The 26,637-nt window shown below is 40.7% G+C and overlaps 1 protein-coding gene across 1 annotated transcript; it reads right to left on the bottom strand.

Moving 5' to 3' along the window:
* Positions 1 to 1,259: 1,259 nt before the first annotated feature.
* BPNT2 (3'(2'), 5'-bisphosphate nucleotidase 2) lies at positions 1,260 to 26,637 on the bottom strand. The gene is made up of 5 exons (XM_050938912.1): positions 26,136 to 26,637; positions 12,047 to 12,203; positions 10,867 to 10,962; positions 8,114 to 8,275; positions 1,260 to 6,646 (listed from the first exon to the last, which is right to left on the bottom strand). Exons 1-5 carry the CDS (start codon positions 26,514 to 26,516, stop codon positions 6,369 to 6,371), a joined length of 1,074 nt encoding a protein of 357 aa, XP_050794869.1. The 5' UTR covers positions 26,517 to 26,637; the 3' UTR covers positions 1,260 to 6,368.

Genomic DNA, 26,637 nt, shown 5'->3' on the forward strand with positions numbered 1-26,637 from the left:
CTACTGAGAAGAAAAGCTGACTTTAAATGGAAGCTGCTGGTGCTTTATACCTCTGAAAAAAAATCAATCAGGCTATGAATGACTTCCCAAGGTCACATGGCCAGATATGGGGAGGAAAAAAAATATGTAACTCCTAACACCAAAACCATTGCAAAGAGTCTGGTTCCCACCCTCACACACTACACCAAACACATCACTAGACAAGCCTGTTTTCCCTTCTCATCTGAAAGCGAGACATATTTTAAAATGAGTGCACCACAGATCTGGTCTCTGGAGAATACAATTTATGTTTTAAACGGCGTTTCAAGGCTTCAGTTACAAAAACAAAGTTGTGACACTGCTGTGGTAGTACTGTATTCTAGACAATCATCTTGTCAAATGGAGCTATGGTAGTGGTTCTCAACCTATTTACCTTTGTGGGCTGCATATGCATCTCTCTGAGTGTTATATATATTGTGTGGATGCAGCTCACACACCAGCTGTATGGACCAGAGGATGTCACATGGGCCTCAGCTGTTTGCTGATTGGACTGCAAGCAGCGCAAGAATCACTGAGCTATAGTAGTACTTGAAATTTCTTCCAGATTAACCATCATAAATGAAAATAGAAAAATCCAGGGAACAACAATTTAAAATAAAACCCAATACAGAGCGCTCTGACTTCCCTAAGCAAAATAGCTCTGTCTGCTTTAGTGGCTTATCGTGTGAGTAAAGTCAATTTACTTACGTTGCACTATTCCACTGTCATGTGTAAGAGCACAATACTGTGGGGCTTCAATGACAGCAACATCCGTCTTCAAGTTTGTAAAGAAATGAATGGTTGGACTCTGTCAGGTTAGAGTATGTCAGTGTAAACACTGATATTTGTGTGAACTACCAAATACAAAAATAAAACTTCAGACTTGAAACATTATAAAAAGGGCAATTGCTTGAGATCAAGTGGAAGAGAAATATAGACTCTTTGAAAACAAGAGCAAGACAGAAAGGGGACTCCTAGAAATCTCTTAAGTAATAAGAATACATCAGCCCAAGGAACAAAGTTCACATACAAAAGCTACTGGCAGTAGGGCTTTCGAATCCAGGCTCTGGTGTCAGCTTGCCAGAACCCATTGCTAGTGAAAATTCCTCTGGAGACCAAAAGGGATGGAAACCAATTATGCGGGATGGGGATATCTATGGCTGAAAGAGTATGTCCTTCCCAGGAAGATAAGTAGTATCTGAAAATAACTTAGCAGAAAAGCAAATAAACCACAACTCAAATCAATTGAAGTGTCCATTTAAAATGTGAAAAGTGAAAAGCCAACAATGCAGTCCAACAGAGGATTTATCTATAGAATTCTTATTCATTTGATACACAATCAGCAGATGCAGATACAGTTTGCTGGGACATTAGGGAAGATTTCCAGGGTGCCAATCCTTGAGCTGCTACAGCTTTTCCTATATACAGTTCACTGAATATTGCTGGAGGAAGAAAAGAAGCAGGTACTATGAATAAGAACATTCAATATTGAGGACAAATTTATCTGGAACCAGACCCTATTACCACAAAGAAATAAGCTGAAAGCTTAATACTTCAAATAACTTAGAAAACTGAGAAAAATTAGCCTGTGACCTTCTGACTCCAGATACCTCCAGTCATGTCAAAACTAAATTAAAGCCATGAGAGGTAACTAACAAAACCCTTCCCAAACCACCCTGCGGCCAGTTGCACAGTAGTATAGCTATCACAGTGCACTGCTCTCTGTGTCAATGCAAGAGCTGCTAGTGTGGATACACTCTGCCGACACAAGGAGCATAGTGTGGACATGCAACAGCGGTGTTAATTAAAGGGAATAACTTTTGCTGACAAAACTTTATAGCATAGACAAGGCCTTAGACATAGTCGTCCCCCCACCCCCATTATTTATGGTAGATGTCATAGACAGGGTCATGGGCATCCGTGAATTTTTGTTTATTGCCTGTGGCCTGTCTGTGGCTTTTACTAAAAATAATGGTGGAAAAAAATCTTAACCTTAGACATCAGTATTAGACAATCCCACCTCAGCAATTTAAGAAGTCAGGAGTTGGAGATGGGCCAATCTTTACAATTAAGATGATAAAGAAGAGAAAATATAAGATTTACTTACATCATAAGAATATCAAGCATAATTGGGTCAAGAGATCTAAACTGCTCGAGTAATGTATCATTCTTAGAAGTCTTAATATGACCTTAACCCCTTCCAGCTAAATTCAGATCTTCCTCTGTCATTTTTCCCTCCGCCCCCCAAAACAAAAATGCAGTTTTAAGCACCCAAGAAAAATATTACATTGGCACAGTTAAAGTCCTAGCTTTCTCTTTAGAGAAAAGCTGAGGAAAACAAAAAAGAGGGAGAATCTCATTAAGAAGTTTAAAGCCACAGCAAGATAGTGTCACTGCAGTTGCCGGACTCAGTTGACATTAGAGAGAGTATAGCTGGCAGCAAAGCACTCAAATCCACTTCTAAAATGACTGGGAGAAGGGATGGAATAGACTATCTGTTTCTATACTGTTAAACTGTGTGTTGTAGCATCATTTCGTTAACAGTGGAAATTTTGCTCTTGTACAATTAGATTAGATACACTAGGACATTATGATGTATGATGACGTGACTGATGTTTTTTAAACTAAGGAAATAGTATATGGTATCAAAATTAGTATAAGTAACCAAAAGATGAATTTAAGTAACCGTTTTCCCTACTCCACCATTCGTCAGCTTCTCTAAATGGTTTCCCCAACTTGCTTTCAAAATTAACAAAAACAAAAAACCCACACCTCCCGAGCCAATGATAACCATCAAATAGCTATTAATATCTATGAAATGGCAATGGGTTTAAGGACAAACTCTCTGTACATCAGCTTTTATATCATAAAAAAATAGGTAAAACCAAAAGCCATTTTGTAAGCACAATATTCAACCCTTTTATTTCCATGTTTATTTATTCAGAAATATTTGGCATTCAAGGAATGCAAATTATAACTTTCGGTACAGTGCTATATAGCATCTACACCACCTTTTACTGTGAACTATGGTTCTGAGAAAAACAAAGTGGATTACAAATCAAGGTACTCTAAAGCCTTAGAACACTGGTTGAAATATCAAGTTAAAATAAAAACTAGTGCCAAAATAAAACACTATCCTGGGCTTCCCTTTTAGTAGCTATGATAGAAGTGTCACTTTAAAAATTTATATAAGAGGTACTATTGTAGGCCCCGACTGCACTATAAATGTTATGTTTCACCAGCATGCCTAAATATTGTACTGCCAAGGTACAACAGGGTTTGCTTTATGTGGAAGAGACCAAAGTGGTGTTGTAACCAAAGTAAGGACCTGCGCTCCAGCCCTTGTAGAGGATAATGTTACAGTATGATCCCTTACCACGCTGAACACATGAGCAAGATCAAACTGTGTTATATCCAAGCTGGGCTAATACCATGTTTAGGAACACAGCACAATCATGGCAAAATGGATTGTGTAGACAGGGCCTTAGTTTTTATCACAAATAACCCAGATGTGCACTGTTTAAGTACTTTTAAATACTAGCTGGTCTGTGCAAAAAAAGTTATTCTTTTCTAATACGAAAACATCAGAAAGCTTGATGTTAACCAAGGGCCCAATTCTGCCAACTTCGAGGGGATGCCTCTTTGCGCTAGATTGTGAGACTCTAGGCACAGCCCTGCATGCCTCTGAATCACAATTCCTCCACGGCCTTCTCCGTAGGCCTCAGAGATAGTAATATACGGCTGGCCTATACCCACAATAATGGCTTGATCCTGCAAGGTGTTGAATACTCTGGACCTGATGCAGCAAAACATCTAAGGATGCAGTAACTGTGAGCAAATAGTCTTGTTGACTCAAAGCTAGCTGCTGTGGCCAGCAAGTAGGGGGAGTGGAGCCATACCTTTGCCCATTCCCTGGTCCCCCACTCTGAGGAGTGATTAAGCAGGTGAATATCCTCATTTACTCCCTGATCTAAGTATATGTAGAGATGTAAGGGGAGTTATTATCCCTTCTTACCTTTCTTGGGCATGCAGTCTGTCCACAATCTAGCTCTATGCAAGTAGGGTTGGCAGAATCAGCCCCAAAGTAAGAAGTAGTCACATACTTACTAGGAAAAGTTTACATGGTCTCTCAGGCCTTGGCTATACTGGCGCTTTACAGCGCTGCAACTTTCTTGTTCAGGGATGTGAAAAAAACACACCCCGAGCGCTGCAAGATACAGCGCTGTAAAGCACCAGCGTAAACAGTGCCCCAGCGCTGGAAGCGCGGCTCCCAGCGCTGCAAGCTAATCCCCACGAGGAGGTGGAGTACGTGCAGCGCTGGGAGAGCTCTCCCCCAGTGCTGGCGCTGCGATCACACTCACACTTCAAAGCGCTCCTGCGGCAGCGCTTTGAAGTTTTGAGTCTAGCCAAGCCCTCAATCTGAACCTTCAAAATAAATCTTTGCCTTAGTATTATTTAACACCTTATGCCCTATCTCTATGATGCATTCAGATTTTATTAATATGCTAATTATGGCTATTTCTAGGATTAAATTTAACTCATGTTCTTTAATTAGTCGTAAAAGAGCTCTCTTTTTAATCAGGCCCCAAGTAGTTTTAAAGTAGCCAGAACGAAAAAAAACAAAACAAAACCAAAACATTGTACTCCTGCAAAATAATCTTACTAAAGCCTTGCTAAATCATTGACTTTAGTTCTTCAGTGAAGTTTGCAGTGAAGTTTAATTGTCCAGAATAAATCTGCCCACTGAAAAGGAGCATATTTGTTTTATTTTGTAACATAAGGAAGTCATTGATGTATTAACCTCTTGATTTAAGAAGAACTATAAAGTTATTTTGTAGGCAGTGTCACTCTCCTTTTACCATATAGATGATTATTGGAGTGAAGATTAAAATTTTTACCAGGGGAATAGAACTGAGAAAAAAAAAATTGTGTTTGAATGAAACCTTTAGCTTCCTTGAGATGAGACACCCACAAGTACATTTTAACTTGCTTTATTAAATATTATTCTTCCATCTCTCTAAGACGACTCCCAGTTAGGCAGTTACATTTTCAAAAGAGAAAGGCCCAAAGATTTTAGTGGTGCAGCTATTTGTTATCTGACCTCAAAGGGCTAGTGTTTTGCCCCATATGAACTGGGCTAAAACTCGGAAGTGGAATTAATTAAAAAGTGTCCTATTTCAAACTGAGGTACAGCAATGCTACAGGTCCCCAAAAATTTCCTAAGCCCATTCTGGGTTACAGGAAAATGTTGTAATTTAATGCAGAGCTAAATTCCATGGTGAACTTAAAAGGTGAACATGTGGCCACAGACTGTTCAGAATTAGAATGCTTACAGCAAAGAAGGAAAGAGTATATCTTTTGAAGGGAATTCATACAAGACAACCTTTAAGAAACCAGCAAGTTAATTTTGGAATTCTAAAAAACTGCTAGTTTAAATCCATATTGTAAGCTAAACCACCTACTTACTGTTGCCAACAACACTGTTGTATGAGTTTGTCCAGTAATTTAGTGAACAAAATGACATTAAAAGGAAAGGAGGAAGCTTCTACAGGGACAAACATTGAACTAATCTCACATTAGAGAAAAATCTAGCATGCAACTTTAACATTGCAAACGGAAATCAAGGACGAGTCTGTTAAAAACCCGTACAAGGAATCACATTTTCTTTTAAAAAGATATACAGAAATAATTACACTAATTAATAAACCACCAATATTCATGATTTTCTCATGTGAATTAAACTGGTTTAAGTTTTCAGAAAATATATCAGCAAACTAGTACAGAACATGTCTGATCATTCAAAAATACTGTTCTGTCAGAGGAACTGTTGAAAGCAGACACAAATGTGTATGCAACTTGTGCTTTTTATCCAAGGGAATATGGAACAAATGGTCATAGGTTTCCAGCTACATGGATTACAGCGTTGTCAAGTGACTACATAAATCAATCCTTTCTTCTACCTGATTCAAGTTGGAGCAGCTACAATACTGTAACAATGATGTGTTCCAAGAATCCATATGAAAAGTACCACTTATAATAATCTAAGTACCCATCTGGATTTTCTTTTAGTTTGCCTATATTTACAAAATATATTCTGTATATGCACCTTGAGTATAACTGTACGGAAAAGTCTCAAAAGATAAAAGATGGCATGAGACAGTGCAGTCGCCTTCCTGATTCGGAATTTGTAACCACCACCAATGAAGAAGCCCAGTGCTATATGTAGTCCCCCAAAAAACACTGAGTGGTCTTAGCTCTCAGTGTCTAGACCCCTAGCAGGCTCTTCGTACGCCTGTTTCCTTAGGCGGAACATATCGAGGCTGCAGAAACATTTGTGTACTCCTCAGCAGTTATGTTTGTTTATGTGATGCCTTCTCCAGATCTGGGAGTTTGTTAACCAACGCTTGATGATCCACATTGATACTGGCTAGGAGTCCCCCCTCATTGCCATCTGAACCAGTATAACTGATTTCTTCACCAGTCAGGGTAGTCATGTGACCACCCAATGCTTTCAGCACGGCATTCCCAGCACATATATCCCATTTCTTGATGTATGTCACATGAATGTACACATCGGCTTTTTCTTGTTTCTTGTCAGGCACATCAAGGAGAGCTAAAACTTTATAGCCTAAAGATTAGAAAGGTAACACCAGTTAATGAAAATATCAACTTTCCTAATTCATCACAAAATAATGGCATTTATTAGCAATTACAAAAATGATTTTAACTGTGTCATGTTAGTTGAGAATGTAACGGTGAATACAGCAGAAACCTTCACCTTCTGTTACACTTCCTGCAAGCTGCTGAAATCGAGATTTTTCCACTATGTAACACTTGAAACAAACAAACCCATTTTACTCATGATCATTTCCTTTTCCCTATCACCTGCTGATTCATCAGATACCTAGACACATCAAGAGATGCATCAAAAGAATCAGATTGTGTATGCATTTAATAAATGATAGCATTTCACTCTTGGGCTTGTTTCCTTTACCACAATTGTACCACTTATCTCCACTTTACTCTCAAATGCACCATTTTGTTAATTCTAGCTGGCATGCATATCAAACATATTTCCAATTCATAAAAATCTTTGCATGTAATCAGATTTCTTCATTTTATTGATTGACTTCATTCTTTTACAAAGCTCCCTACTTGCTCATTTCACATTACAGTTCATCCTCTTCATTCAAGCTAACTTTTGCCCCTTTTTATATGCTGCCAAATGGAATGGAATGGAATGGAATATCTGCTATATCACTTATAATTTCATCTTTCCTGCTAACCAGAACCAACTTCTTTAGACTCATTCTCTTACCCATGACAGCTCATCAACATGAGATATTAAGAACTGCATCCTTTCTAAAAACAAACAAAAAACAGATATAACTGTCTATACAAAGTTGGAAGATGCCCTGTTGCGAAATTCAGAAATTACCTGCAAAATGCAGGTACTTGAAGAGGGTAATTACTTCACACTTCTGCTTCCCCTTCATATAGGCACATTCCGCCTATGCTATGAACCAATTTTGCCCAGACATTTAATATAAAAAACCCTCCAACCAATTTGTTTGCTTGTAGTTAGACCACTCCTGGAACTGACTATTAGATTCTTAAATCACTGAACTCCTTTTTCACAAAATTTTCAGCTTGTACATCTGAAGCTATATTATCTTGTTATTGTTTTCTCACACCAGTAAAATAGTGCAACTTCTCCTGTTTCTGTTCATGACTATCAGCCTTTTCTTAACATAGCAGCCAGTTTCACTCTGATCTTTTCTAATGTTCGGCATAGACCAAAAGTCACCCCAAAATGCTCCTTTCTCAATGTATCCAGTACTCTCTTTTCGTTTGTTTCATGTTGTGCCTAATATTTGGGTACTTTCTCTTTTTACTGCCAACTAACCAGTGCTTTTACTCACTCAGTCTCATCACACAATCTGAAAGAAGTTTAAATTTGGGTTCTAGGTGCATGAAGTACAGTACTTCTGCTGCAAATTACTTGTTTTTGGTCACTTCTCCAGTTAATAACCATTTCCATACTAAGTAATCCACAAGCAATAAAATGTCTGGAATGCTTAAAAAGGTAACAAACCTGCTCCACCTGCTGGGATGATCACAGTTTTATTTCCAAATGTTTGCTGTGCTACCTGCTCTACTTTTCCTGCATGAGAGCGGGACACAATAATTCTTGGAGTTCTCTCACTGTAGGAGGAACGCGCTTTTACATTTGACCCACCATCCACCATTGCCCATGCTACAAAAGAAACATACATTCCATTAGTGGGTTTTAGTGCATTTTAGAACACTATGTCTAGTTAGGTTCAACTGTAATCTTTCATAATAAATAAAATATTGTAAAACTGGAAAAAATGTGATTGTAAAATTCAGAGGGAGATTTGGGGGCAGATGTAATGTAGATGATATTACCTGAAATTCCTTTAGCTCATTCTTTTAAATTGACTACATTTCAAATGGATTGTGAAACCTTACCTTTTATTTCCTTCCCATCAGTCAACAAAATACTGTCATTTTTCAGATCAAGAGAAGAATATGAACATGTTTATTTTCAGAAAACATTGATTGATTCAGGAGACTGAATTCAGGATGCATAGCCTGCCGCTTCTCGATCACTGGTTCAAAACCACCCCTTGATAGGCTGTGTCCAAAAGCCACTACAATTTGACATTTATTTGGTGATTTCAGCACAGTAGAGAGGCTGAGACTACGTGGGCAGAGACTGAACTAACCTGTAATCTTTAACCTGTAATATGGTTCCCCCTTATTGATTTATATCTATATGGTAGAGCAGGATCATGACAGAACAAAGGGTTATGGCATTTCCAGTTTGGAAAGTTACTCTCCACAACCCCTAATCTTGAGTAACAGAACTAACTACATTTTTACATGTTTAAAAAAAATAAATAAATCTTATTTGGATGCCATTCCTGAATATTTCTCATGGGCTATCCTTGCAGATTCCATTTTTTAAAAAGAAAGAATGTGGCAAATTCCCAGTTACTATTACAGAATTTTTGTTGGAAAGAAAATCACCTCTTCAATAATAGGTGTGGCAGGTGCTTCGGAAAAAGCCAAGATACATCTAAATGTGAAAATAACGTGCTAATGATAAACAACTGGAATTAAAGTCAGCATTTAAAGAATGTAATACTTAGGTGGGGAAAGTCACAACACTAAATATTCTAATAGGTAGAAAACCTAGTTCATTTGAACGAGCTTAGTTGCGGTGTTATTAGTCTGAGCTATTACGTAACTTCTCTGGACTCTAGAGGTCAGTATGGCCTAAGGGAAAAGGGGAACATGTTATCAGCCTCTGTTTTAACTATCCAGGAATATAAAACACATTTCCTTCAAATATACTCAACATTTAATTTGTTGTTTGAGCCTTTCCACAAGTTATTAACAATACCCTGTCCTTGGAATGTGTATGTTTAAACTCGCATTCATCCTCATCAGTGCTTCAACAGAGTCAAGAGATTCTGTATGCGAGTGCTGCATGTTTGGAATACAGTAACTCCTCACTTAGCATTTTTCAGAAACGTAACTATAATGCAACTTTAAGTGAGACAATGTTAAGTGAATTTACTTTCCCCATAAGAATTAATGTAAATGGAGGGTTAGGTTTCAGGGAATTTTTTTTTTGCCAGATAAAAGACTAATTTTGTATATATACACAAACACAATATATATACACATACATACATACACACACAGAGTATAAGTTTTAAACAAAATTTAATACTGTACACAGCAGTGATGATTGTGAAGGTTGGTTGAAGTGAAATCAGAGGGTAGAAAAGGGTGGGATATTTCCCAGGAAATGCCTTACTGCTAAATGATGAACTAGCACTTGGCTGAGCCCTCAAGGGTTAAACACACTGTTAATGTAGCCCCACACTCTACAAGGCAACTGGAATGGAGGGTGGGGAGATAGCATGGCAGAGACAAGCATTGCCCCCTTAAGTACACTGACCCCACTCTAAGTACATTGCCTTTTTAAGTAGATTAGCAAGTTGAAACAGCAGCTGCTGTCAGCAAGCTCCCTCTGTCCTGAGTCCTGTTGAGTCCCCTCCTTGCTCTGTGGAGATAAGGTGCAGGAGCAGGGGGAGGTGACATTAGCACCCCTCTTGGGAGCAGTTGTATGGACTTCAATGAAACTGTGTGAACAAGGGGCTATTCAGTATAAGGGTGATAGAACAGAGACCTATCTATACAGTGTTATTTTCTTTAGAGATTGTTCTTCATGCAGTGGTCCCCAACCTTTTCGTCTGGCGGGCGCCAGATGAAGGACTGTGGCAGCAGTGGAGCATCCGCCGAAATGCCGCTGAATTTCTGCAGCATTTCGGCGGCGATGCCTCTCGATGACGCCACTTGCTGCCGACAAGTGACGTCATCGAGAGGCGTTGCTGCCGAAATGCCGCAGAAATTCGGCAGCGTTTCGGTGGACGCTTGACCACTGGCCAGGATGCGGGCGCATTTAGATGCCCCCTCGGGTGCCATGGTGCCCATGGGCACCGCGTTGGGGACCCCTGTCTTAATGTTTCAGTGAAAGAGCTTCATCAACAACTGTATTTTTGGTTTATGTTTCTTCCACGTACCATTCTTCTGCCCCACAAAGATCACTTTTTCCTGTGTTTTGTGGGTGCCCCAATCTTAAGATTTTGGACATTACCATAATATAAATAAGTAATAACGACACATTTTTGTTTTCCTGTATTAAGTATTATTGTATCCATTTATAACTACAGATTCTCCCTCAAATGTAAAACTTTAACTGTACATCAGTGAAAATGGCAGAAACAAAAAATGAGAGACGCATACTGATACCTGTATATGCTGAGAAGGGCTTGTGTATTACTCCTATTACTGGTTCACCATTCACAGCCACACACACCATAGTTGTGACATATTGTCGAAGATCCTCTAAGGGACGGGTTGAGGGGGAAGGGCCGGGAAATCAGACAAATTAAGTAGCTCAACATCACATAAGTTAAAAGCATCAAAAAAAACCCCCAAACCCCTGACTTTATATACTTACATATATTGACACAATAGCCTGAACAGCATTAGTAAATTAACAGATTGTACTGAGATCTTATCCTTCAAGCTTTATAACAGCCTGCATTTTAAATTCAATCCTTTAAAAAGATATGGCCTTCTTCTATCTTGATTTAAGTCATTCCACAGTTACCAAAATATTGAAGAGTATAAAGAGTAACCCACCTCCCCCCCCACTCCAGTTTCCTCATACTTTCTATTGTTCAGTAGATGTGCACTCTGCTCCTACTGAACTCAGTTCTGCCACCTGGTCATTAAGCAAAAGATTCTTATATGAAGGTGGCAGACTTGGGCAGAACAAATTCCTCCCATTCTCCACCTCATTTTACATTCTGTTTACTTTAGAGCTGAATGTTCTTCCTAGGTTTTGAATTTTCATATATGATTACCATCATACCAGTGCAATATTGTCAAGGAAAAGAACCACTGGTTTAGTTTTGCTGTAATTACTTACCCATGTTTATATTGGTTAGGTTTTTAACTGTACTATATTGTATTTTAAATAGTCTGTGCAGCATCATGAGTCTTTTAGAGAAGGGGAAGATTTACAATTATGTGATGCATTTTAACTTCATGTCCATTTCTTAATTCAAGCCCAGAAACAAGTATGAGCAGAGAATTCAACTGGAATTTAAAGTAATTTGTTTAGAATATAGCATCACTGGCTATTCAAGCATAAAAAATAGGTATTAACCAACTGCACCCATAAGTGACAAATACCATCAGATGAATTTCAGTGTCGTCTAGCTCGAGAGTCAACACAGAACTAAGCTTTGAAAACAGCTGTGGCCAAGATATTTACCTGAGATCGCATTTTTAAGAGTAGTTCAGCAAAATCACAACAGCTCTAACAAACAACTCTTGTATAAAGTTTCTCTTGAAAATACATTATATTTTTGTCTACTAAGTAAATATTTAGCTCAATTTAAAAAAAAAACAGAACAGTTACCTGTGTATTCATGCGTGGCGTCTAATGGATCGATCCAGACTGTCACACTTTCTGCTGGAACCTCTTTAGGCTGTATTTTTTCCTTTATGTCTTCAGGAATACTGCGATCCCAGAAAATTATCTCATCAGGTGCATCGACGTGTTCTTCAGTATTTATCTATGTTAAAAATTATACAAATAAACACATTAACCCAAAGTGTTATACCGGGATGATCTATCAAATATTTGTGCACATAATAGAAATTAACAGCATTCCCTTTCCCCTTGAGGAATTTCATTTCTAACTCAATGTGGGTGGGAGAGGGTAGGAGAGGGAAGAAATCCCAAAACATTTAATGAGTTTGGAGACCAAATCATACCTCTGAACCTTCAGATCTGACCAGGTGCAACACAGAAATTGTGACAAGTGACCAAAATGTTGAACTCCTGTATTTTGCTGCAAGCTATCCATCTTTCCAGATCATGGTGTTTAACTATAAACCCTGCTATTAAGGATATTTTCCTCACTGTGTGAATTAAATAAACCACTTTTAAAAAATGTAAACTTCAGCCACTTCAGTAACATTCCTGATTGACTTTGAAGGAAGTCACTCCTCACAAAAAACGGCCTTCTGCTATACAAATCTCTCGCGTCCCTGCAGCTATCTAAAGGTGGCGAACAGCCACTCACGAGTAGCCTATCAATTATTTCCTTACATAAAAAAGGCAACTTAATTGCAACCTACAAATTCAAAACTACCGTATATATTCAATCATAAGCTGGTTCGTTTATAAGCTGACCTCCTCCTAAGATGGATAAGTAAAAATGGAAAATATTTATAACTTGTTCGTAAGCCAATCCTATAATTCAGGGGTCAGCACACTTTGGCTCCCAGGCCATCAGGATAAGCTGCTGGTGGGCCAAGATGGTTTGTTTACCTCGAGCGTCCGGCACGGAGGTAAACCTAAGTAAACAAAGTGTCCCAGCACGCCAGCTGCTTACCTTGACAGGCTGGGACAGCAACTGGCGGGGAAATTTTTTTTGGTGGGGGAGGAGAGAAGCTGGGAGTCAGGGAAGTAACCCCTGTGACCACACCCTACATGACCCCACCCCTAGCCTGGGACCCCCACACTCTTCCCTTCCCATCCCTTCCCACCTTATCTGGGGAGGGCCAGGGAAGGATGTCTCTGACCTGGCTGGAGCTGCTCCACAGTCCGGCCTGCATAAAGCATTACAAGAATCTCACATGGGTTCATTTCCCTGCTCTGGGCTATTCCTTAACAACAGTTCATTAAGTCTTTTTTTGCATCACCCACTCTCCTCCCAAATGTGCTTGAATATTAGCCAGTTATCCATGAAAGGTGCATTAAATAAGACATTCTTCCCAGTTTGGGAAGCAAAACTACAGCTATACCCTATGAAGTCTTTCAATTATACTGAAAATTGAAGATACAAAAATAATTATAATTAAGTATGTGAATAGTCAAATCCTTTTGGCAGATTTTTAAGGAAATACATTTTTATAGTTTAAAAGATAGCAACTGCAGCTAATGGAAAATGCAATATTTCTAAGGACGAAACGGTTTCCTTGTTCCAAACACAATGAGCGCATCATACAATGCTAAACTTTGAAAGAGAGTAAGAAATTCATTGAAAGTGATAAAATTAAAATTCACAATAAGTAATTCCATAAACAACCTAATTATAGGAACTAAAGTAGGAGAATTTAAAAAAAAATCCTAAAAGTTATCTATCTACATATGAAGTGTAAATAACAGATGGAGGTATGTAAGCACTCCCAAATACAAATCCCACTATTATTTCATGAAAACTGCAGATTAACTCATTCAAATACTGTCTGCTTGTAATTTAAAGGTAGCCTTTACCAATTAGGCATATGTGCAGAAATTAGGCTTAATACTTTCACTACAATTCACCCTTTACAGGAACTGCAGAGGATTTATTAAGATTTTACGGTCAACAGTTTTGAAAGCCTCTGTTGAAACTAACAAAACCAACAAGAATGCCAACTTTGTCCACTAACAGAAAGTCAGCCAACAAGATCAGTGGACTAACCCCCTAAAGCTAGACTGAATGCTCTCAGAACAGTCAAAAGATTCTCTTATTATGCTAGAACTGCTTAGCCACAAGAAGTTGCTTTCTCACTTCTCTGTGTGTGGGGGGAGGGAGGGGGAAGAGAGTTTACCTGGAGATAAAAGCAGACAGAGGCAGAAATAAATAAATATATAGCATGGCTCATAAAGCCTCTCAGTTGAGGGAATCCTGGTACTTTATGGATCGACTGAGATTACTGATGTTTTCTTCCAGATTACCAGCCATGAGGGTCATAAATGCAAGACCCAGTTCGAGCTCCCTGAAGCACACAATCTCATTGCCAAGGCTCCTTAAAACTCAGAGAGGATGGTACACTTATCCTCTCACTCACCAACCCTGATCTGCTCTCATGACGGTAGCTCATCCACTCCCATATATGATGAAGTAGATAAACTCTTGGAGTGATAAGAAACTGTTTCTAAGCAAAGGCATGACCTCAATCATGTTTAATCTCCGTTTGTTTCTAATTAATATAAATCTTATTTCCCCCAACCTTTCTTCACGAGTACCTCAGGAGTGTAACAGTCTTTGTTGCTGTCACCTGGACTCTTTCTTGTTCTAAATTTCCTGCAGGTCAGTATCCTATGTAAAATAATTAAGAGCTGCTGTTCACTTTTTAGTAGACAAGTGTCCCCATCACAAAAAAAGTCACCACTCTAGCTTGCCACTTCTCTGCATGTTTCAGCAGATGGGACAGAATTGGATGGGCATATAGAGTTAATCACCACCTTCTTTCTTAAAGGCAACCTAATCAGATCAGATTTGAGGCACATGGGTGAAACAGCATGCAGAAGCTTGCATTATTCTGTGCTGTTTCTCATTTATGGACAGAGGAATTCAGTCTCAAAGGTCTCTATCTGGAAATTTAAAATAAAAATACCAACTGAAATACTTTTAAATACATTTGAAAAGATAATCACAGAACACACTGCACCATGATATTAAGAGCCTGAATTAATATAGTTTCTTTAGTGAGCTTTAAATGGGAGATTCACTTCAGTGCAGGGGCCCTGCATAAAGCCCAAGACAATATCTGTCAGTGGAACTTTGGGTTTATGTCTTAGCTCACTGTTCTACTTAGCTACTTGCTGGAGATTGCCAAAAAAGGAAACAGTGTCACAAAAGTACTAAAACAATGCAATTGCCCAAATCATATAACTCATAATTCTATAATGATTTGCATTTCCTTTCACATGAGGCCCAGGACTGCAAAAGTAGGGTGGCTACAGCTAAGGTTTGAGGTATACTGGAGGAAGCGATGCCAGCGAATACACTGAAAAAGGCAGCGGCCCTGTGGAAAAATGTATGGTTGCTAATTATATGATCACATACTAACAAAATGCATAAACACAAAGAGGCAGAACTAGCAACTGTTATTCCGGCATTTTCTAAGTTTTGAGTGCGCGACTTTACAACCTAAATAACCCTCTTTTAATGCAGTGTTTGTATGCCATCATATGGTTTTATGCTTTAAGACAGTAAGCCCTCTGTGACATACCATGCCTTCATGTCTGATTAGCAACCAGTCCCAGGGAGCACCAGTCCTGAGAAGCATCTAAAGGCCCCATAGTAATACAAATACTAAAGAATAACCCTCATTAAAAGGTGATCAGGCTTATTGCAGCATATAATAAAAATTAATTGCTACTCCTTGCTCCTATTTAACTCTGCTACTGTAACTGATGTGAATTTAACCAGCTGACATCAAACACAATAACTTGAATAAACTGGATTTTTTTCCCCATTCTGCATAGAATGGAACCTCACTATATTTTTTTTCCCCTAAGAGAAAAAAAACAAAAAGGTACAACATTTTCTATGGTTTCTCTCCCCTGCAGATTTCAAGTGCTTTTGTTTATAAATCAGAGGTGTCAGAAATCCAAGACTTCTTACATGTTTATTTCAAATCCTGTAACTAGGAAGCATAACTCTTCCTTTTCTATGGATAACGAGGTCTTAACAAGAAACTCTGCTTTAAGCACTGACTGTTAACATTACAAAGAAGAAAAGCATGTAAAGTAGTGTAGTGCAGGGTAGATAGTACTGCTGGGAATAAGTGGCTCATTAGTTCTTATGTCTACTTTGATCAAACAACAAAACACTATTTCCTACTATCTAATTACGCTATTTTTGAACACTGGAAAATGACAATAATGCTGAAAACGTAATAAAGTTTCTGCTCTTTAAATAAACTGTGTCTGAGGCTATGCCTACACTTAATCCGTTAAAGTGGCATAGCTGCAGGTGCACCACTGTAGCGCTTAAGTGTAGACATTCACTACAGCAATGGGAGAAGGTTCTCCCACTGCTGCAGTTAAGCCACCTCCCCAAGAGGTGGTAGCTAGGTTGTTGGAAGAATTCTTATATCAACCTAGTACTGTCTACAATGGAGGTTAGGTTGGCATAGATGCATCTCTCATGGGTATGGACTTTTCACACCCCGAGATATGTAGCTTTGCCAGTGTAAGTTTTCAGTGTACACCAAACCTGATTTAAGTCCCTATTCCTGCAAAGAAAAGCATTCCTGGACCCATGCAGGGAACCACTGACTTTAAAAGAGCTTCACATAGGGGTTGGCCCAAATGCTTCTCTTTGCAGGATTGAAGCCTTAGAGCACTAAAACCAAAATAGCGCATACTTGACTTATGCCTGGTAGTGAATGCCTTATTTTAAAAAAAAAAAAATTCTTGCAAACAGTATCTTTGAGTTTTTTTTTCATAAGTGTTAACCAACATCAATTAATCTTAACATTTTAGTTTTATGATAACAATCCATCCTATTAATAATGCTGAGAATTACTATTTCGGGTTAATGAAGGAAGTGTAAATCCACATAAAATAAAGTCAGGTTTTTCATGGTTAACTGAATAAGTGAACCATCACTATCCATATGAAGAACCCACGCACAAGAGTTACTTGTTAGCTACAGAAGAGAAAAATGTGGTGCAGAGAATCGTTATCCAAATAGTCAAATCTCCTGCTTTCTGGAAAGAACTGTTTCCAGTAGAAATATCAAAAATGGCATTTTCACGTTTTCTTTGAGACTACCTATAAAAACAGATCTCAAAAATTATTTGCATTAAAGGTATATAATTTTGGTATATCAATATTTCTTGCCTTGCTGCAAAATTTGGTTCTTTGCTAACTGACAAGGAGATATCGCAGCAAGGGATGCCACAAATACACAGGCACTTGCATAACATTACTCATGCAAGAAGTTATTTGTGTGCCTAAGTGTTTCCACAGCTGTAGTGCGTGTCTATTTCTTTGCCACTATAGCAGTTTAAGCGTCGACATACTCTCATGTCACAGTTTCTTTAAAGAACAGAAACCTTCATTACCTTTTCAGTATTACTGTAATTTTCCAGTCGGAACATCTTTCAAAGTCTCCAGAAAAATATTACTCCTAACTTATTTTGAGCATATCAATTTACAAACAAATTGGTTTCACCAGTCAAAAGTTGCTGGCATTAGAAAGTGGGGTTTATAATGGAAATTTAGATTACCTTTAGCTCAGAGGGTAATAGCAACCAATGCTTCCATAACAAAAGACATTTTTGTTTTTAAACAAACAAAAAAAACAGGTTCAGTCTCCTGTGACAACTTAACTCCTATTATTGCTTCTGCCTTTCACACACCACCACCACAAAAACCAATGCTAAGGAACATGACATAATATTTTACAAAGAGATCTACCCTGTTGGGTTGAAGATCAGTGGAGCTATGACAGCTTTCACCAGCTGAGATCTACACCCACATATTTGTGTGTCAACCTTTTGCACAGACTGTATAGCGTGTTCACCTTCTCTTAGTTGTAATTTATATATCATTACTGCTAAACAGGAGTTAACAGTATAAAGAATTATTTTAAATGTTTCATCTTGTACATACAAGCTTCCCTCAATTTAATTTTAAGAGCTGTAAAGAGGCAGAGAAGGAAAGCATATCAATTTACTTTTAAAGTGAACATGCTGGGATGATTCAAAGCATTAATACTGCTAATCAAAATGCCTCAAGTTTTTGCACTCATAAACTGGAGACTAACTTCAGTTCTTTTTTTAAAGTTGTATCAAGCTGAGATCCAGCATCATCATCTATCATGAATTCCCTCATCAAGGGCCTGATCCTGTACATCTCATTCTGGAGTGAAGGATGAATTCCAGAATGAGGGTGGAGTTGGGCAGAAAAGAAAGTGGCGGGAACTGCGTGTGTTAGAGGGTATGTCTACACTATGGGATTATTCCGATTTTACATAAACCGGTTTTGTAAAACAGATTGTATAAAGTCGAGTGCACGCGGCCACACTACGCACATTAATTCGGTGGTGTGCATCCATGTACCGAGGCTAGCATCGATTTCCGGAGCGTTGCATTGTGGGTAGCTATCCCGTAGCTACCCCATAGTTCCTGCAGTCTAACCCGCCCATTGGAATTCTGGGTTGAGATCCCAATGCATGATGGTGGAAAAACAGTGTTGCAGGTGATTCTGGGTAAATGTCGTCACTCATTCCTTCCTCCGTGAAAGCAACGGCAGACAATCATTTCGCGCCCTTTTTCCCTGGATTGCCCTGGCAGACGCCATAGCACGGCAATCATGGAGCCCGTTTTGCCTTTTGTCACTGTCACCGTATGTCTACTGGATGCCGCTGACAGAGGCGGTACTGCAGTGCTACACAGCAGCATTCATTTGCCATTGCAAGGTAGCAGAGACGGTTACCAGTCGTTCTGTACCATCTGCTGTGTCATTGTTAAATTGGCGATGAGATGACGGTTATCAGTCGTTCTGTACCATCTGCTTCTGTCATGGGTGCTCCTGGCTGGCCTTAACTGAGGTCTGCCGGGGGCGCAAAGGCAAAAATGGGAATGACTCCCCGAGTCAATCCCTCCTTTATGGTTTATCTAAAAACAGAGTCAGCCCTGCCTAGAATATGGGGCAAGTGTACTAAAGAACCAGGGTACCAGAGAGCACAGCCGCTTCGTGTCAGATCCCGCAGAAATGATGAGCTGCATGCCATTCATGGGGGTTGCCCCTGCAACAACCCCACCTGTTGATTCTCTTCTCCCCCAACCTTTCTGGGCTACCATGGCAGAGTCCCCCGTTTGCGTGATGAAGTAATAAAGAATGCAGGAATAAGAAACACTGACTTTTTAGTGAGATAAAATTAGGGGGAGGCAGCCTCCAGCTGCTGTGATAGTCCAGGCAGGACATTAAATGGTGGGGAGGAGAGGAGCCCAGCATCCAGCTGCTATGACAGTCCAGGCAGTACAGAATCTTTTCTTTAGACATGAAAGGGGGTGGGGGGGCTGATGGAACTCAGCCCCCAGTTGCTATGATGAGGACGGTTACCAGCCGTTCTGTACCATCTACCGGGAATGACTGGGAGTCATTCCTATTTTTAACCAGGCGCCCCCGGTCAACCTCACCTGAGGCCAGCCAGGAGCACTCACAGGCTGATGATGATGATGGATAGCAGTCATATTGTACCATCTGCCACCCGGGAGGGGAGGGGAGAGGATGCTGCTATTCATTGCCGCAGCACTGCGTCTACCAGCAGCAATGCAGTAGACATAGGATGACATATAAAAAAGTCAAGAAACGATTTTTTTTCCCCTTTTCTTTCACGGGGGAGGGGGAAGGGGGGTAAATTGATGAGATATACCCTGAAACACCCCGGACAATGTGTTTTGACCCTACAGGCATTGGGAGCTCAGCCAAGAATGCAAATGCTTTACGGAGACTGCAGGGACTGTGGGATAGCTGGAGTCCTCGGTAACCCCTCCCTCCCTCCATGAGCGTCCATTTGATTCTTTGGCTTTCCGTTACGCTTGTCACACAGCACTGTGCTGTGGCTTCTGTCTATCATAGCCTGGAGATTTTTTCAAATGCTTTCTCATTTCGTCTTCTGTAACGGAGCTGTGATAGAACAGATTTGTCTCCCCATACAGTGAATAGATCCAGTATCTCTCGTGCAGCCCATGCTGGAGCTCTTTTTGGATTTGGGACTGCATCGCCGCCAGTGCTGATCAGAGCTCCACGCTGGGCAAACAGGAAATGAAATTCAAACGTTCGCAGGGCTTTTCCTGATTACCTGGCCAGTGCATCCGAGTTCAGATTGCTGTCCAGAGCAGTCACAATAGTGCACTGTGGGATACCGCCCGGAGGCCAATACCGTCGATTTGCGGCCACACTAACCCTAATTCGATATGGTAATACCGATTTCAGCACTACTCCTCTCATCGGGGAGGAGTACAGAAACCGGTTAAAGAGCCCTTTATATTGATATAAAGGGCCTCGTTGTGTGGACGGGTGCAGCATTAAATCGGTTTAACGCTGCTAAAATCAGTTTAAACGCATAGTGTAGACCAGGCCAGAGAGACACAAAACCACCATTTTTTTCGCAAAAGAGTGCCCTCAGGGCATGGCAAACAATTTATAGATCTATCTGAAGACTCTTCCTCAAGACGCTAAACACGATGTACGAATTCAGTCTAAATATGACGTGCAAATTCAGGAAAAGAGGGAGGCGGGATAAAATGAAGAAAATTGTAAATGAACTGAAGTTTAGCACATTTCTTGTCTGTTTTGGAGTTTCTGTTTGGATACTTTTTTATGTATATAAAAAGATTTTCTTCCTAGCTTAGTAATAGTTTAGCTTTTTGGAAGAAGCGTCTTAGTATGTTTACTACATCTTTGATGTACTAATTCATAAGATTACTACCCATATTACATGGCTAATGTATTGTGCGTCACTTGATATTCCCATTACCAGAGATATTTCATTACATTTAGTCAATCACCAGTCAGAAGACTTCTACTGGGGTCCCCAATGCGATGCCCGTGGGAGCCATGCTGCCCGCTGGGGTGTCTAAGTGCACCCACGTACTGGCCGGCAGACGACATCTGCCCAAATGCCGCCAACAAGCCGCGCCATCCAGAGGCGTCGCTGCTGAAATACTGTCGAAAATCAGCGGCATTTTCGCGGCGCCGCCTCTGGATGATGCTGCTTGTTGGCGGCATTTCGGCAGCAACGCCTATTGACGTTGTCGCTTGTCGGCGGAATTTCGGCAGAGGCTCGTCCGCCGCCACGGTCCTCCGTGGCTTGTCTGGTGCCCGCCAGATGAAAAAGGTTGGGGACCTCTGATTCAGAGTTTGTGCAGTTTGAGGCAGGTAGAAAAGACATGACTGAAGTCCCCCATTAGTTACCCATTAAAAAAAAAACCTTTTAAGTTACCCAAGGTAACTAAATGTTAGTATAGCATTCTCTGAACTACGTATATGAAGTTTTAGGTAATACTGTGATGTGTTAGCTAATTACTAAGGCAAAAATGGAGAGGTTTGAAGAACAACAAATAAATACTAATTTTGAAGAAGTGGAGAAGCTTCAGAGTTATGGTGTGGGGCTGAGCAGCAGCTGGATGGCAGGGCAGCCCCGACCCCTGGCCTGTTATACCCACCACCCACGTAGCTGTGCATTTTATTTTTCCTTTGTAAGTGTAATACTTTGTACTTGTCTTTACTGACTAATTCTCCAACTTACTAAGGTCCTCACTCCAAAGATGTGAGGGAGATTCCCACACCCAAATCATTCGTTCTAGGTGACAAATATAAGGAACTGTCTCAGACTGAAGTATCAAAGGAGATTTTGGAACAAGCTGGTCAATTAAACACTAATAAGTCCCTAGGACCAGATGGTATTCAACCAAAAATTCTGAAGGAACTCATGTATGAAATTGAAGAACCACTAACTGTGGTATGTAGCCTATTGCTTAAATCAGCCACTCTACCCAGATGTCTGGAGGGTAGCTAACATGACACCAATTCTGAAAAAAGGCTCCAGAGGCAATTACAGGCAGGTAAACCTAACTTCAGTACCAGGCAAAGTGGTTGAAACTGTGCTAAATAACAGAATTATCAGACACATAGATGAACACAATATATTGGGGAAGAGTCAACATGGTTTTTGTAAAGGGAAATCATGCCTCACCAATCTATTACAATTCTTTGTCAACCAGCACATGGACAAGGGTGATTCAGTCGATACAGCGGTCTTGGACTTTCAGAAAACCTTTGGCAAGGTCCCACCCCAAGGGCTCTTAAGTAAAGTACGCTGTCATGGGATAAGAGGGAAGTTCCTTGAAAGGATCAGTAACTAATTAAAAGATAGGAAACAAAGGTAGGAATCAATAGTCAGTTTTCACAGTGGAGAGAATTAAATAGTGGGGTCCCCCAAGGATCTGTATTGGGACCAGTGCTGGTAAACATATTCATAAATGATCTGGAAAAGTGTAAACAGTGAGGTGGCGAAGTCTGCAGACAATACAAAATTATTCAATATAGTTATGTCCAAAGCTGACTGCAAAGAGTTACAAAGGGATCTCTCTAAACTGGGTGACAAAGTAATGCACATTGGAAAATATAATCCCAACTATACATACAAAATGATGGGGTCTAAAATAGCTGTTACCACTCAAGAAAGATCTTGGAGTCACTGTGGATAGATCTCTAAAAACATCTGCTCATGTTGCAGCAGCAGTCAAAAAGCTAACAGAATGTTAGGAACTACTGGGAAAAGCATAGATAATAAAACAGAAAATATCATAATACTACTATGTAAATATATGGCATGCCCTCACCTTGAATACTGCATGCAGTTCAGGTTGCCCCACCTCAAAAAAGATATCTTGTAATTGGAAAAAGTACAGTACAGGGAAAAGCAACAAAATGATTAAAAAGACTGGGACTGTTCAGCTTAGAAAAGAGACGACTAATGGGGGTTGATACTATAAATGTCTACAAAATCATGCATAGTGTGGAGAAAAAGTGTTATTTACCCCTTCGCATAACACATGAACCAGGGGTCATCCAATGATATTAATAGTAACCAGGTTTAAAACAAACAAAAGGAAGTATTTCTTCACAAAACAGTCAACCTCTCAAAATCATGAAGGCCAAATGTAACTGCACTCTAAAGAGAATTAGATAAATTCACTGGTGATGAATAATAGTCACTGATGGACCTAAGATGGTCAGGGATGCAACCACGTGCTCTGGATGTCCCTAAACTTCTGACTGCCATAGCTGGAACTGAAGGACAGGTGATGGATCACTCAATAATTGCCCTGTTCCATTCATTCATTCATTCTAAAGCTTATGGCACTGTCCACTGTCGGAAGACTGGATACTGGTCTAGATGGACCATTGCTGTAGCTATTCTAATGTTCTTAAGGTTGTTTAGATTTCTCATCTAATCCTCCAAAGTGCTTGCAATCACTCTCAGCTTGGTGTCGTAAGCAAATTTTATAAACATGCTCTCTCTCCACTCCATTATCCAAGTCATTAAATGAAAATATTGATTAGTATTGGACCCAGGACAGACCTCTAAAGGACACCACTAAATACACCCTTCCAGTTTGACAGGCACCATGACAACTAATCTGAGAGTCTAACAAATTTATTTGGGAATAAGCTTTTGTGGGCTAGAACCCACTTCATCAGATGCATGAAGTGAAAAATACAGGGGCAGGTATAAATACATGAAAGGATGGGGGTTGCTTTCCCAAGTGTGAGGTCAGTCAAACAAGATAAATCAATTAACACCAGGATACCAAGGGAGGAAAAATAACTTTTGAAGTGGTAAGAGAGTGGCCCATTACAGACAACTGACAAGAAGGTGTGAGTAACAGTAGGGAGAAATTAGTATTGGGGAAATTAAGCTTAGGTTTTGTAATGACCCAATCACTCCAGTCTTTATTCAAGCCTAATCTGATGGTATACAGTTTGCAAATTAATTCCAGTTCTGCAGCTTCATGTTGGCATCTGTTTTTGAAGGTTTTTTTGTTGAAGAATTGCCACTTTTAGGTCTGTTATTGAGTGACCAGAGAGATAAAAGTGTTCTCCTACTGGTTTTTGAACGTTATGATTCCTGATGTCAGGTTCGTGTCCATTTATTCTTTTGCGTAGAGACTGTCCGGTTTGGCCAATCTACATGGCAGAGGGGCATTGCCTGGCACATTATGGCATATATCACATTGGTAGAAGTGGGTTCCAGCCCACAAAATAAATTTGTTTGTCTCTAAGGTGCCACAAGGACTCCTCGTTGTTTTTGCTGATACAGACTAACACAGCTACTACTGTAATCTGAGAGTACAGCTTTTTAGCCACTTGTGCACCACTATATAGTACAGGGGGTAGGCAACCTATGGCACGCGTTCCAAAGGCAGCACGCAAGCTGATTTTCAGTGGCACACACTCTGTCCGGGTCCTGGCCACCAGTTGGGGGTGGGGGGACTCTGCATTTTAATTTAATTTTAAATGAAGCTTCTTAAATGTTTTAAAAACATTATTTACTTTACATACAACAATAGTTTAGTTATATATTATAGACTTATAGAAAGAGACCTTCTAAAAACATTAAAATATATTAGTGGCACGCAAAACCTTAAATTAGAGTGAATAAATGAAGACTTGGCACACCATTTCTGAAACGTTGCTGACCCCTGATATAGTAATTTCACCTAGACCACATTTCCTAGTTTGCTTATGAGAATGTCATGTTGAACGGTGTCAAAAGCCTCAATAAAATCAAAATCTATCAGGTCTACAGCTGCCCCCCGATCCTCCACTAGGCTATAACCCTGTTAAAGAATTAGATTGGTTCGGGATGATTTGTTCCTGACATATCCATATCGTCTTTTTCTTATCACCCTATGACAACACATTTAAGGTAGTATGTGGTACTACCTTACACTAGTGATCATGTCAAAATATGCAAGCAAACTTTTTTATTTCCCAACTCCACCGCAATCCCTGCAATTCAGATGTGTAATAAGCCTCTCTTCATTCAACCTACTGAGCGACAAAAGCAGAATGTATTAAAACTGGAAGTTTCATATTAATGTGCCTACTGTTTGCAGTACAACTATATTTATATAAAACATGGGTTCTCCATCTGGGTATCACAATAAGGTGTCCTGCTCTTCTTATACCGTATTACTTATACTGTATTACTAAGGTCTTTTCTACCCTAGAAAGTTGTGCTGCTTTAACTGCACTGAAGTAGTTCAAGCAACAAAAACTTGTAGCATGGACACAGTTATACCACTATAAAGATCTCTCATACTAGTATAGCTAATCCCACATAGGAAAGAGAATAAAGTATACTTGTACAAGACCTCTTTATAATAGTGTAATGGTATCCACACTATGGCTTGTACCTAGGGCAGGGGTTCTCAAACTAGGGTTCAGGACCTCTCAGGGGGTCACGAGGTTATTACATGAGGGGTTGCGAGCTGTCAACCTCCACCCCAAACCTCACTCTGCCTCCAGCATTTATAATGGTGTTAAATATATGTAAAAAAGTGTTTTTAATTTATGAGGAGGGGGTGTCACACTCAAGAGACTTGCTATGTGAAGGGAGTCACCAGTAAAAAAGTTTGAGAACCACTGACCAGGCCTGCTTGGTATGGCATTCTATCCCCCTCGTGACTAGAGACTGATGAGCCTGTTACACTGGCCAAGAGAGAGATGTCTTTTAGCTCATGCAGTACAAGCTCATCAATTAAGCTCCAGAGGTCCCAGGTTTTATACAAGTGACAATTGTACTACACTAGGACAACCATTACAAGAAAACATAAAACAACACCAGTAACTGAAAGAGTTATACCAGTACAAAACTTGGGTGCAGCTCAGACCTTAGCATGAGAAGATCCTGGCAAGGAAAAGGTTGAGAATCACTGATAAAGTATTTCAGGGCCGTCCCAGTTTAAACAAACAGAAAGTTGCCATGACAGGACACTGAGCTACCGGTTCAAATGATTTGTGATTAGGGACGGGTGCGCTGGATAAGGAGGCGGGGCCAGGGAAGAGATTCCCATAAAGGGGCGAGAGGGGCTGCTGTGCAGTTATGCGGGGGAGGGGGGTTCGAGAGACACGTGGCTCCCTCCGTTAAGGGAAGGGGGCCCAGAGCAGGGCCTCGGGGGCCGGGCGCGGGACCCACCTGCACGCTGGGGAAGCTGTTCTTGAGCAGGTAGAACATCTTGCGGTTGGACAGCACGTCCCCGCTGGTCATCTTCTCCTCGGCCCCCTCGCGGGTCTTGCCCTTCGCCTTCTCGTTGAGGACGTTGCTTTCCCGGACGCGCTTCACCTCCTCGCCCCCCCTGACGGCGGCCAGCACGGACACGGCCAGCAGCTCCCGCAGGTCCACGGTGCCCTCGGGCAACGTGTCTGGGGGAACGTCGTGCCCGCCCCCGGCCCCCAGCACGAAGAGGGCGAGGCGGCCGGCCAGGAGGCCGGAGTAGAGGTGGTAGAGGACGCCGAGGCCCAGCAGACAGAACACGGCCACCCCCAGCGGGGAGAGGCGGATCCCCATGGGGGCCATGGCCGGGGGCGGGCACGGAGCGGGCTCTCGGGGGCCCGCCCAGCCCGGCAGCGGCCCGTAGGCAGCGCCCGCCGGCGTGTCTCGCTGTTCAGCTGGCTCCCGGCTCCACGTTCCCCGGCGA

Source organism: Gopherus flavomarginatus, chromosome 2, assembly GCF_025201925.1.
Source record: "Gopherus flavomarginatus isolate rGopFla2 chromosome 2, rGopFla2.mat.asm, whole genome shotgun sequence".
NCBI lineage: Eukaryota > Metazoa > Chordata > Testudines > Testudinidae > Gopherus > Gopherus flavomarginatus.